Source organism: Ursus americanus, chromosome 23 (assembly GCF_024610735.1).
Source record: "Ursus americanus isolate L20-20 chromosome 23, mUrsAme1.1.p, whole genome shotgun sequence".
Taxonomy (NCBI): Eukaryota; Metazoa; Chordata; class Mammalia; order Carnivora; family Ursidae; genus Ursus; species Ursus americanus.
Genome location: NC_142149.1, coordinates 44,073,529 through 44,087,627, shown reverse-complemented (window position 1 = coordinate 44,087,627; position 14,099 = coordinate 44,073,529). Strand labels below are relative to the sequence as shown.

At 41.4% G+C, this 14,099-nt stretch overlaps 1 protein-coding gene across 4 annotated transcripts in view; it reads left to right on the top strand.

The window, feature by feature from the left end:
- Positions 1–14,099, top strand: part of SMG6 (SMG6 nonsense mediated mRNA decay factor) — a 229,627-nt gene that overhangs the window by 13,690 nt on the left and 201,838 nt on the right. For all 4 annotated transcript variants that reach the window (XM_045773653.2, XM_045773656.2, XM_045773654.2 and 1 more), the window contains exons 7-8: positions 2,972–3,082; positions 3,453–3,665. In XM_045773653.2, coding sequence (XP_045629609.2) covers positions 2,972–3,082; positions 3,453–3,665 — 324 coding nt within the window. The remainder of the gene's footprint in view (positions 1–2,971; positions 3,083–3,452; positions 3,666–14,099) is intronic.

Here is a 14,099-nt window from a genome sequence, read left to right as displayed (position 1 = left end):
TAACTGACTTAGCTACCCAGGCGCCCCTCTTCTAAGAGTTTTTATAGTTATAGCTCTTATATTTAGATCTTTGATCCATTTTTCATTAATTTTTGTGTATGGTGTGAAAGAGGGGTCCAACTTCATTCTTTTGCATGTGGATATCCAGTTTTTCTAGTACCGTTTGTTGAAGAGGCTGTTCTCTCCCCATTGACTAGTCTTGGGATCCCTGTTGAAAATCAAATGTTGCCTGGATTTATTTCTGGACTCTCAGTTCTCTTCCATGGATCCATGGATCTGTCCTTATGCCAGCACGACATTGTTTTAATTCCTGTAGCTTTGTGGTAAATTTCGAAATCAGGATATATGAGTTTTCCACCTTTGTCCTTCTTTTTCAAATGAGTTTGGCTGTTTGGGGTTTCTTGTAATTCCGTATGGATTTTAGGATCAGCTTTTTCATTTCTGCAAAAAGAGTCATTGGGATTTTCATAAGTAGTTTCTTTACACAGATGTTTTTGATTTATTTAGGTCTTTAATTTCTTTCAGACGTGTTTTATAATTTTCAGCATATAAGTTTTACACTTCCTTGGTTAAACTTATTCCTAAGTATGTTATTCTTTTTGATGCTATTGTAAATAGAATTATTTTCTTAGTTTCTTTTTAAAGATTGTTTATTACTAATACATAGAAATATAACTGATTTTTGAGTGTTGATCATAATGTCTTGCAACTTCACTGAATTCCCTCAGTGGCTTTTTGCCATTCTGATTAAATTGGTATATTTTTCTTTCATAAACCTCTGACCTAAATTAGTGGTCCTTTCAAGCACTTTACCTCTGTCCCTCTTTTTCTGTCTCCCTTTTATCCTAGTTGTCTTTTAACATCACTTTTTCAAATTTCTGTCTCCTCCAATCACTCATTCAGTGAATCTCAAGAATTCAGTGAGAACATGCTTGTGCACCACATTTTGCTAGGTGCTGTGACTGATGAATATGTGATGTGGTTTCTGCTCTGAAAAATGTGTTGAGAAGACAAATGAGGTGTGTAGAGACAGTGATACAAATTAGATTTCATGAAATGTGATGCAATTGACTGGATGCGCCATTATTTTCTGGACCACTAAGAAAGAATATGTAAATTATTATAAAGAGGGCATAATGGTAGATATTGACTGTAAATTCTATCATGATTTCAGAAATATTAAAGTATGAAAAAATAATTGTAGAATTGACAAAACACAATCTAAAATCAAGTGAGTGGAATAGGCTGAGATCAGTACAGATTGAGATAATATTAAAAATAGCCCCCATTAGGGGTGCCTGTCTGGCTCAGTCAGTAGAGCATGTGACTGTTGATCTTGGGGTTGTGAGTTTGAGCCCCACGTTGGGTATAGTAGAGATTTCTTAAAAATAAAATCTTTTTTTTTTTTTAAAAAGATTTTATTTATTTATTTGACAGAGAGACAGCCAGCGAGAGAGGGAACACAAGCAGGGGGAGTGGGAGAGGAAGAAGCAGGCTCATAGCGGAGGAGCCTGATGTGGGGCTCGATCCCACAACGCCGGGATCACGCCCTGAGCCGAAGGCAGACGCTTAACCGCTGTGCCACCCAGGCGCCCCTAAAAATAAAATCTTAAAAAACGAGAAACAAAAAAATTGCCCCCATCTAACTGACTGTAACAGTATATCAGATATTCTGTGAAACTGTATGTTCTATCTGAATTTTATTCATTTTAGGAGCCATATGTATGTAAATATCTTCTAATAAATATCTACCTAATAAGTGGCAGGACCTAATTCAAACTCAGGCAGTTGATCTTAGAATGTGTACCTTTAACCATGCTAGCTGAATAGAAGATGTGAGGTTTTGTTTTGTTGTGTTTTTTTTTTTTTGCTGTTGTTGTTTTTTTAAGATGCAAGTTTTGAAGAATGAGTTACTGGAGTGAGAGAGAAGTTAGTATTCTTTTTTTTTTTTTTTAAGATTTTATTTATTAATTTGACAGAGATAGACAGCCAGCGAGAGAGGGAACACAAGCAGGGGGAGTGGGAGAGGAAGTAGCAGGCTCCTAGCAGAGGAGCCTGATGTGGGGCTCGAACCCAGAACGCTGGGATCACGCCCTGAGCCAAAGGCAGACGCTTAATGACTGCGCCACCCAGGCACCCCAGAAGTTAGTATTCTGAATGCATTTTGAGACAGGAAAAAAGGGGAAAATGTATATGAAGTTGGAGAAAGGCTTTTTGACATTCTTTCCCCCTTTGTTTCAGTATTTTTCTTTCTCCTTTCTGACCTTCTCCCTTTCTTTTACTTATTTTCCTTATTAATTGGTTGTGAAACAGACTTGAAGTATTTATTTGCTGGATTCATTGGATAATAGTTTATATTTCCCTTTTTTCTCTGCAGAGTCAGTGTGATATAGTGCAGACCTGGACTCAGGAGCCAGACAGACCTAGGTTCATATACTGGCATATCCAGGATTTGGCTTGGAGGCCTTGTTGGACAAGTTATGTTGTTGGACAGCAATCTTCCTGGGCTCCCATTTCCTCATCTTTAAAGTGGGACTAATAATGCCTATGGGGCAGTGTTCTTAGGTTTAGAGGTAAAATTATGAAGTGATGGTCACTTGTCTCACTATGCTTAATCAGTGATGTTGCCATTGTTATTTATAATTTTTTTTAGCTAATAACTAGTGAAGTGAACATTTTCTTTCTCTAAAAACAAAATGTAATTGGATTTTATATTTGATGAGGCTCTTTATTCTTTTCTCCCTCTTGTGAGTACTTGGCTCTTAGGGTACCTCTGCATGTAAGACAGGGTCCTGTGCCAGGAGAGATCTCTGATGTAATCGCTGTGGTTCCTCCCATGGATAGCATTCTGATTTTCTTATTGGAATTCCTTACAGCCTGGGAGAAATAGTAAGGTTTTCTAGGTCGGCTGACTCAGGCTGGAGTCAGGAAGAGAATTGGTTGACTTGACGTCTCTGGCCTCTTTCTGCAGAGGAGGAAGCTTGATGCTGTCTATTACTATATGCGCAGTTTAGCTGCCAGCAACCCTATCCTGACTGCCAAGGAGAGTCTCATGAGCTTGTTTGAGGAGACCAAACGAAAGGTGAGTGGGGATGCAGGCAGACTCATTCCTTCCTAAAAGAATGTGTTTCTCATAGTGCTTCCGTGTCCTCAGGGGAATGCCTTATAATATCCTCAGGGGGTCCATTGGGCTGTGCTGATGGAGTCAGTCAGCCCCTATGCAGAACCAAGCTCATCTTTAGGAGAGTTCTCCAGGGCCCTTGGGTGTGCATCTAGATTATGGAATTAATAACTTCTGTGAGACAAAGCAGATAATACTTTGCTATTTAGGGACTATAGTAAAGTCTTTACTTTTTATAACCCCTCGGCAACAAACAGAGATGAGGTGAGTGCCTCTTTTTATTAGCTAAATCCCAGGAGAGTCTGAGCTTATGTGTTTATATATTGTACAGGCAGAACAGATGGAAAAAAAGCAACACGAGGAATTGGAACTGAGCCCTGACCAGTGGCGGAAAGGAAAGAAGTCTACCTTCCGGCATGTTGGAGATGACACCACTCGCTTAGAGATCTGGATCCATCCATCACATCTCCGGTCCTCCCAGGGCACTGAATCTGGGAAGGATTCTGAGCAGGAGAATGGGCTGGGCAGCCTGAGCCCAAGTGATGTAAGTTCCTGAAGGTGATATAATGAGCAAGGCAAGCTAAGTAAAAGTGGATGCCCCAGTACATGCAATTGGGAGGCACTGCACAGACATTTCCATGAATCCCAGGGAAGGTAAATCACTTCAGGCTTTCTGATGTCCTCCTCTCCTCCAGCTGCTTATCTTTATTATGTGCTTCCCTCTCTCACCACTATGTGGCACTGTAGAATTTAGTAAAACTAGTTTTTCTAAAGGAAGATCTTAGTATAGGATTTTTTGCTGCTTTGGTTTTGGAGTTACCAATATGATGCTTTAGGATTCTGTTGGGATTTTGTAAAGCTAGTAGGAGAGAGAGCATAGTAGGAAAACTAAAATGGCTGGTTCATTGTGCCTTGAGAGTAAAATTGATAGTGGAGTGGATGGTGGGGTGCGCTGGGAGCAATCTTGAAGGGTCATGCAGTAAATAATTTGACCTTTATCCTGAAGGTGGTAGGGAACTGTTGAATGCTTTCAGTAAGGAAGTAATTTGTCTGTACACATTTTAGAAATATAACTCTGGGGGCGCCTGGGTGGCACAGCGGTTAAGCGTCTGCCTTCGGCTCAGGGCGTGATCCCGGCGTTGTGGGATCGAGCCCCACATCAGGCTCTTCCGCTATGAGCCTGCTTCTTCCTCTCCCACTCCCTCTGCTTGTGTTCCCTCTCTCGCTGGCTGTCTCTATCTCTGTCAAATAAATAAATAAAATCTTTAAAAAAAAAAAAAAAGAAATATAACTCTGGCTGCTTTGTGAAAAGTTTGGAGAAGGGTAAGACAAGAAACAAGAGTAGGAGGGGTGCTACAATAATCCAAGTATGATGTGGAGAGGACCTGAACCAGGGAATGGCTCTGGAGATGGGGAGAAGTGAACAAATATGAGGTATATTGGTGAGGTAGAATCCAAAGAACTTGATTGGACAGGGGGAGCTGAAGGATAAGAGGAAGTCAGATGTGACATCTACCTGGGTGTTTCTGGTTGGAAACTGGGTGAATGCTGGTGTATTCCTTGAGACAGAGAATAGAGGTAGAATTGGTTTTAGGAGAAAAATGAGGAGTTTAGTTTTGGACGTGTTGGAATTTCTGTAGGACATTGAAGAGAGATTTAAAGGCTAACATATCTGAAGCTGGGGAGAGCATTCTGGATTAGAGGTGAAGATACTTGAAGGCATCCTCTCATAGATGGAATTGAAGTCATGAGAGTTGATTCAGTCACTCGAGAAAAAAAACAATGATAAATAAGTTGAAGATCTAAGACAGAAAGGAGGTAGATGGCAGGGAGTGGTCCTTGCAGAGGATTGGAAGGGAGAGAAATCTGGAGCACAAGTGCAGGGATTAGCCTGAATGAGGGTGAGAGGATCCCTCTTTCTTATGCTTGAGGGAGAGGAGGAGTAGGTAATAGGGAGTCAGGTAAGTTTGTGGGTATTGTAGGAGGAAGATGAGGGAGGGCCTTTTTGATGCTTTCTTTTTTCTTTTTGAAGTTGGAGACACAGTTGTCTGCTAAGAATGAATCAAAGGCAGTGGGATAGGAGACTTCTTTGGGGTTTAACTTAAAATTTCCATTTCTCTGGGGCGCCTAGGTGGCTCATTCAGTTGATTGCCCGACTCTTGGTTTTGGCTCAGATCATGATCTCGTGGTTGTGGGATGGAGCCCCCACGTCAGGCTCTGTGCTCATCACGGAGTTTGCTTGTCCCTCTCCCTGTGCTCCGCTTCCCACTTTCTCTTTCTTTCTCTAAAATAAATAAAATCTTAAAAAAATTTTTTTTCCATTTCTCTTCCTTTATCCTTCTTACTCTTTAGCTGTTTTCTGTATGACTTAGAAAGTAGTCATTACTTATAAATGAAACTTCCTAGTTTGTCATGTGCCATGGTTTGCATGGGGTGCTTCAAAGAAGTTGCCGCTACAGTAGACTCTTAGTTTGGATGTTGCAGCCCCAATGGGAAGCCTATTTGAATAAGAGAGAAATTGTTCTACTGGGTTAGCTCCACTGTCTGTCTTTAGAATGAAAGCAACAGGGGCGCCTGGGTGTCTCAGTCAGTTGAGCATGGATTCTTGATTCTGGCTCAGGTCATGATCTCAGGGCCCACACCAGGCTTCACGCTCAGCAGGGAGCCTCCTTGATTCTTTCCCTCTTCCCCTCCCCTGTGCTCTCGCATGTCTCTCTCTCTCTCTGAAATAAATAAATCTTTTAAGTAATAAATAAAGTGCAAGTAACAGCAATTGGAGAAAGCATTTTATGGCTTTCTTTGACCTTCACCTCAAGATTGGGGAGTTTCCTTCATAAGAGTTAAGGTTATAACTAATATCCTATAGATCTCTCTCTTCCATTAGATATTTCATTGATTTCTAAGTAATGTGTTTATGAGTCTGTGTTTTTATTCTTTTTTTTTTTTTAAGATTTTATTTGAAAGAGAGCAAGAGAGAGTGTGAGCACGAGCGGGGTGGGGGGGCAGAGGGGCAAAGGGAGAAGTAGGCTCCCTGCTCAGCGGGAGGTTTATCCCAGGCGGGTTTATCCCAGGACCCTGGGATCATGACCTGAGCCAAAGTCTGACACTTAACCAGTGAGCCACCCAGGCGCCCCTAAGTCTGTGTTTTTATTCTTATTTGCATCTCAGAGAAGACGTTTTCAGCATATGGGCTGTCATTAGATCTATTAATTTTTATTAATTGTTTTATTTTTAATCGTATAAATAATATATGGATGTATTTTTGGTAGAAATTTCAAATAATTAGAGACACATACAGAGTAAAATGGTCATCCTTTTTTAAACTATTTGTGAAGTTGTTTTTATATTTTCAGCCTAATCATCATCCACCCAGGTGCCCCTATAGTTTGCTTTTTCAAGTTATGAATTGGACATACAGTCCATACATAGTCCTCAAAATCACCGTGCTATGTAAAAGCACACAGAAAAAAAGCCAGAGAGCTTAAGGGCAAGAAGGGGTTAGGGCACAATACTCCAGAATCATCAGTGACTTATTAAAAAAAAAAAAAAAAAGATATGAACCTAATAAGACAGTTGTGCAATTTTATACGTGTCTGTTGGTTAAGAAATACATAAATACTACTTTGAAAAAGAGATGAACTTTAGAAGCGGGCTTTAGAAGGATTGCAGCATGAGTGTTACTGTGAAGTGGTGGAAGGAGGTTATTTGAAATTGGACGGGTAGATGTAACACCAGATGTGGATCGGTGTGGCTTAGAACGAGTTCATATGGTGAACTGCGGTAGCTGGTAGATATTTGGAGAGTGTGTGTGTGTTTTCTATTCCTGTGTAGCTCGGTTCAGCAGAGTGCAGTTTTCTGTGTTCACTCAATGTTCCTCATGAACAAAATCACACATAAGGAGATGCAGAATTTGTGCTATGCTCAACTTGTTCCCCAGTATATTTATCACAATGGAACAAAAATTTTCAAAACAAGGATTATAGCATAACTGTATTTCCACTTGTCTAAGACTATCTTTTTTTGGTATGTTCTTAGTGTGACTGAATGATATTTCATTATAAAGGTATATGTCATTTGTTTACCTTATCTGTGTAATTTATACATTTGCTGTGTGTGCTTGTTCATTTTAGTTGTCTTTTTTGGGTGATTAGCCTTACTAAACTTGCTCCTTTGACAATTCCTAGAGTTTCTAGCACACACTACTGAAATTCACATCCGTGAATAAGAAGCAGAAAGTTTGGCTTCAGGTAGTTGTTAGTAATGATAGTAGAGTCCCAACTAGTTTGTTTTCTCTTTGCCAAGCACGAGCTTTGGATCTCTCTCTAAATGGCTACAGGAGGTTAGCTTGTGGGTTGTTGGTTTTCAGCCTTGAGATGTGGTTTGGGTTGAACATGCTACCTGGGGAGGGACTGCCAACCTCAACTGTAAGTGGCATCCTTTTAAACTAATTGAGACTCATATTTAAACTCTACCCCTGCCAGCTAGGCTACTCAAATTCAATGTCACCAGGGTCTCAAGCATTTTTTATTTGGTGGATGTGCCTTCTGCTGTACCTCAGCTCCCTTTGGAAATCAGGAAAGGGTTACTGCTCAGCAAATGAGTTTTTGCAGATAGGGAGTTAATTAAGGAGACTATAGCATCAGAAACAGTTTTCACACTGAGAGGCCAGGATCTCTGATGAAACTGCTCTGTTCATATCTTCAATAGAATGTAACACAAATCTGTCTATTGGGGAAGAATGAGCAAATGAGAATAGGGGCCATTGATAGAGCTGAAACTTCAGTGAGTTCTCGTGTTTTGACATGATTTGATTTACCATTCCCAGCATTTTCCCCAACTGACTGTGGTTACTATACCTACAGCGTGTTTGGTGCTATGTGTAGAAAATGTCTTCAGGTAATGAGATGTCATTGTATGTTTGGCCGACCTCTTGACAAATCTTTCTTCTATTTCACCTTTCTAAATGTGTTTTGGGGTTCAGACTGGACTGTACCTCAGTAGCTCCTAATACCTATTGTTCAGCCTTTCCTTATTTGAATCTCTTATTTCACCCACCAAATGGTTTTTATACCATACCAATATTTATTTTATTTCTTTGCATAGTATTTTTTTCCAGGCCTTGTTTACATCCAGAATTTACTGCAGTTACTCTTGAGTTTTTGGAGTAGAGGGCTGCTTCTGGGTCCAGTGCTTAACCAGACTAAAGTTTACTTTACCTGTCCTAATGTGCCAGCTTTGTGCTAGGGTTGTAAAGATGAATATGGCATTATTATTACCTCAAAGAGCTTACTTAGAGTCTAGTGCATGGGTCAGCAAGCTTTTTCTGAAAAAGGCCAGGTAGTTGATATTTGAGGCTTTGTAGGCCATATGGTCTCTGTTAACAACTACTTACCTCAGCTGTTGGGGTGCTAAAATAGCCATAGACAGTACAGAAATGAATGAGCATGGCTGTGTTCCAGTAAAACTTTATTTACAAAGACCGGTGGCAGCCTGCCTCTGGCCTGTGGGCCTAGTTTGCCAAACTCTGATCTGGTGGAAGTAATGGCCACATAAACAGAATGTTTCAGTATATAGTTAGTTATTGTCATCTGTGGTAGTTATGTGCTAGAAAGTCACCACAGACACTGAATTAGTGAATACTAAACCATTGCTCTTTTTTTTTTTTTTCAGATTTTTCATTTATTTATTTGACAGAGAGAGGGCACAAGCAGGCAGAGCAGCAGGCAGAGGGTGAGGGAGAAGCAGGCTCCCTGCTGAGCAAGGAGCCCAATGTGGGGTTCGATCCCAGGACCCTGGGATCATGACTTGAGCTGAAGGCAGATACTTAACCAATTGAGCCACCCAGGCGCCCCTGAACCATTGCTTCTAAGGGAAATACAAGGTTAGGTTTCTGTGAGCCTCTGGTTATAAGAATTTCATCAAGTGATCAGTGCATACGTTGTTTTTTGGGTTTTTTTTGTATGTTTGTTTGGTTTTGAGAGAGAGAGAGTGGGGAGGAGAGGCAGAGGGTGAGGCAGAGAAAGAATCCTAAGCAGGTCCCATGCTTATCGTGGAGCCCAAAGCAAGGCTTGATCTCATAACCCTGAAATCATGACCCGAGCCAAAATCAAGAGTTGGACGCTCAACCGACTGAACCACCCAGTGCCCCATAACCTTGTTTTATGTAGGTTTCTGTTTATAGTCACTTTATTTAATGTATATTGTTGATTCATTAACACTGAACTCATGGCTGACGCCACTGTAACTTGTGCCCAAACAGACACACATTTTCTCTGTAAGGCACATCACAGCCTTCTTGCACTTAGGAACACAAGAACACTTCAGCGCTATGCTTGGAGGCCATTTTAAACAGTGAAATCACCAGCAAAAAGCACAGAAATGTGAAAAACATGGCTCTAAATAGACCATGAAAAGGGCACTTGCTTAAAGTATGAGAACTTGGACAAGAAGGCAGAGTCACCTTGTTGAACCTCAGCTGGGAACATGTTTATCAGGCGACTTGAATTTTTTGCCCCTCTGGGTATGTCCATGAATGACTGCGAAAGCACCATGGGTATTGATTTTGGTGTTACTAATGAGTTTTAGCAAGTAGCTGAATTCACAAATACAAATCCACAAATAATGATGACCAAGTATATTGTGGTAAGTGTCGTGAGGGAGGTATGCATTGGGTACCATAGAAGCACAGAGAAGAACACTTGGTTCAGTCCTGGTGGAAGTATGGGTTGTAGTGAGGAAAAGGAGAGTGACTTTGGAAGGCTTCCTGGAAGTTAACTAGGCCAAATGAGAAGAGAGTGTTCCAAGTGGAAGGAACAGCATGGGCAAAGACAGAGGAGGTGTGACACAGCGGAGGGGTTGCAGGGTATCTAAATCTATGATAATTTGGAGGTTCATCTGAGAAAGTTGGAGTGGAGGAGAGACTCAGCCTTCTGCGGAACACTTTCTAGTTTGGTGCATTGGTATATATGGGTAGTGGTCAGTGGGCTGGGCCCAAATAATGTACTTCTGGATTCTGGAAGTAATTTGTTTCTGGAATTTCTCATTGTTTACTTCTCATGTCTGCATTGTTAATTCAACAAAAGCAGTACTGTTTCATTCATTAAATTAAGTAGAGTAGAAATTGACTGAATTTTTTGCCCCACAGTTTGTTGATTAAAATTTGAGGGCTACTCTTTTAGACGGTGCTTTGGGCATTCCAAACTCAAATATGCAGAAGATATTAGTGTTTCTTTGTGTCTTGGTTGTTGGAGGAAATTGCCAATGGCTTCGATTAAGTAGAGCAAACCTTGTTTTCTTTTCATTTTGATATTTTTATTGCTTTTAAAAATTTATGAAGCCAGGGTGCTAGGTGGCGCAGTCAGTTTAGCTTCCAGCTCTTGGGCTTGGCTCAGGTCCTGATCTTAGGGTCGTGAGATCGAGCCCTGTGTGGGGCTCTGTGCTCAGCCCAGGGTCTGCTTGGGATTCTCTTTCCCTCATTCAGCTCCCCGCCCTCCCAGCGCCCCCCCCCCAAATCAATCAATCTATCTTTTTAAAAATTTACAAAGCCAACACATCCTTATTGTAAAAAATATGAAAATGCAGATAAACAATGTGTTTTTACCATCTAGCAATAATTACTGTTAACATCTTAGGGTATGCTTTTCCTGCGTGTTTACGCAGGGCACAGCACTTAGATTGGAAATGTCTAATGCCCATTAACCTGGGAAGTCAGAAGAGACAAATCCATGCCTAATTGTCAACTCAGAACTTGATTGGAAAAGTAGTACTCTAATTTCTGAAGTCAGCATAGATACTGTATCTTGCTTTTTATCCAAGTAGCACAATTAGAATGACACTGTAATGTCCTCCCTCTCCTGTGTAAAGAGAAACTTCTTAAGCCACATGAATAAGGAAGAAGAACTTCAAGAAAGATCAGACATCTAATAGGACTGATTATTGTTTTGAAAGATTAGTCTGAAAAGGGTCCATTTCATGGGGAAACATCTTGAACTAGTGATAAATTGGGGCATGATGGATTAATTTGAGGCTCCTCTGGGCATAGAAACTTGTGACTTTGTTTGAAAAGCTGGGTTCTAGTTGGAAAAGTTTCTAGGTAGCAGAGTTGGGGTTGGCTTCTAGGTTGGTAGGAATAGGTCTAGCAGAGGAGTGATTGCCTTTTTAAATATTTTATTTAAGAATAGATAAAAGGTTTTGTGTGTGTATAATGTACTCACACACACACACACACACATGGTTTTCTCCCTTCTTTTACACTATTAATGGTATATCACACACAGTTATTCATATTTGCTTTTATTTCCCCCGCTCATATTACTGTTGGATTTGGGAGATACTTCCATGAGTGCTTGACTATAGGTCTATTGTGTCTCTCTTAGAGTCTGGCAGCTTGATAGATTTTATTAATTTTGTCCATATCCACTGATATGTCAGTGAGAGGATAGTGCAGAGTTTAACAGCTTGGGCTTTGGGAAGGCCTAAGTTCAAGTCTTAGTTTTATCGGTTATTAGCAATGAGGCTTTAGGCATGCACTTCAGTGTCTTCATATTTTATTTTATTTTTATTTCATTTCATTTCATTTATTTTTATTTTATTATTTTTTAAGATTTTATTTATTTATTTTGACAGAGAGAGACAGCCAGCAAGAGAGGGAACACAAGCAGGGGGAGTGGGAGAGGAAGAAGCAGGCTCCCAGCGGAGGAGCCTGATGTGGGGCTCGATCCCATAACGCCGGGATCACGCCCTGAGCCGAAGGCAGACGCTTAATGACTGCGCCACCCAGGCGCCCTGATTATTATTATTTTTTTAAGTAGGCTCCATGCCCAGCGTGGAGCCCAGTGTGGGGCTTGAACTCATGACCATGAGATCAAGACCTAAGCTGAGGTTAAGAGTCCGACGCTTAACTGACTAAGGCAGGCAGGTGCTCCGGTTGCAGTATCTTATTTATTTATTTATTTATTTTTTAAAAAAGATTTGTTTACCCATTTGAGAGAGAGAGAGAATGAGCAGTGGGGGAGAGGGAGAGAGAGAATCCTCAAACAGACTGCCTGCTGAGCACAGAACCCAACATTGGGCTTATTTCCACAACCCATGAGATCATGACCTGAGCCGAAACCAAGAGTGGGATGCTCGACTGACTGAACCACCCAGGCGCCCTTGGTTGAAGTATTTTAAAGGAAATCCTGGATAATGCATCATTGCAACCCTACATATTTCACTTCTGTACACGCCTTTTAAAAAATAATGCACATTGGGGTGCCTGGGTGGCTCCGTCGTTAAGCGTCTGCCTTCGGCTCAGGGCGTGATCGCGGAGTCCTGGGATCGAGCCCCACATCAGGCTCCTCTGCTGGGAGCCTGCTTCTTCCTCTCCCACTCCCCCTGCTTGTGTTCCCTCTCTTGCTGGCTGTCTCTCTCTCTGTTAAATAAATAAATAAAATCTTTAAAAAAAATGCACTTTTTCTTATGTACCACAGTGCCATTGCCGTGTCTGTCCATGGCATCATTTGGTATTTGATGTATAACTTTATTTCCCACATTATCTAACAAATGTCTTCTTAGAGTTGGTTTGTTCAAATCAAGTCCTGTACATTATGTTTGATTGTTCTGTCTCCTAACTTTCTTTTAATCAAGAACAATCCTGCCTTCCCTTTTAAAAACGTTCTTTGTGTCATAAGCTTGTTAAAGAAGCCTGTTAGTAGGTGCGCCTGGGTGGCTCAGTCTGTTAAACGCCTGCCTTTGGCTCGGGTCGTGATCCCAGGGTCCTGGGATCAAGTCCCACATCAGGCTCCCTGCTCATCAGGGAGTCTCCTTCTCCCTCTGCCCCCGAGCCCTGCTTGTGCTCGCGCACTCTCTCCCCCTCTCTTGGTCTCTCGCAAAAATAAATAAATAAAAAATATATTTTTAAAAAAGAAGCCGGTTAGTTGTCCTGTAGAATTCCCACATTCTGGATTTGTCTTTGTTTCCTTGTGGTATCATTTAACCTTTTCTTCTATCCCTCATATTCCTCTAAATGAGAGTTAGCTCTAGAAACTTGGTTAGATTTGGGTTCAGCCTTTTTGGCAAGAGTACTTCGTAGGTGGTGCTGTGTGCCTCATTTTGCCCTGCATTAGGGGGTGTCTGATTATCTCACTTTTAGTGACACTGAGACTAATCAGATGGTTCAGGTGGGCCAAATAGTAGATGTTTGCTTGTTTTGTTTTAAAAGTTCAATCAGTTGCCAGCTAATTTACAAAAAAATCCAGATCTGGCAACGATTTGCCAGAGCCAAGTAGCAGCTACCCCCTTTTGATCAGGCTTGTGTTCTCCAGTTTAGCCCGACCCTCTCCCCCCACCCTCCTCCTGTACTTACATATGGCTCACTTTCGTCACCTACCTTGTCTCTGTAGGCATTTGATTTTGTGATCAGTGCTTTCAAAGTGCCGCCAAAATGGGTTATCGCAATCTAGGCTTTTAAGTTGTTTCTCAGAGATTGTTTAGGATTGGCAAGTCCCTCCAGTCAGGCCTCATTTTGGTCACAGTTTGGATATGTCTTAATCATTGGACCATAAGTGTTGTTTTGGTTTTTCTTTTTCTTTTTTGGGGGGTGGGGGGGGCAGAAGTGTTTTGTTTGGCTTCACGTGGTATTGCCTTTGGTGTTCATCCAGAAACTAGTTAGCAGTATGTCCTGCTACCAGGCTGGTTCCCTCTTCGTCTGCAGTCTAGTAGTGAGCCTAAGGAATCTGAAGGTATCGCTTCTGTTTCCTGATGAAATTTGTACCTCTGGGAATGGAGGCCTACACACACAGCTCTGGGACAGCGTCTTTCCTCAACATCCTGTTGCAGCCAAACTTGGTGAAAAGTGAGAAGTTACTCCGCCTAAGCGTGTGAACTGAAAAGCTTCAGGCTGTGTTCTAGTAAAGTCTGAATGCCACCCACCAAACCAGTTGATTAGAAGTAAACTTTTCTTGGGCACCTGGGTGGCTCAGTCAGTTAAGTGTCTTCC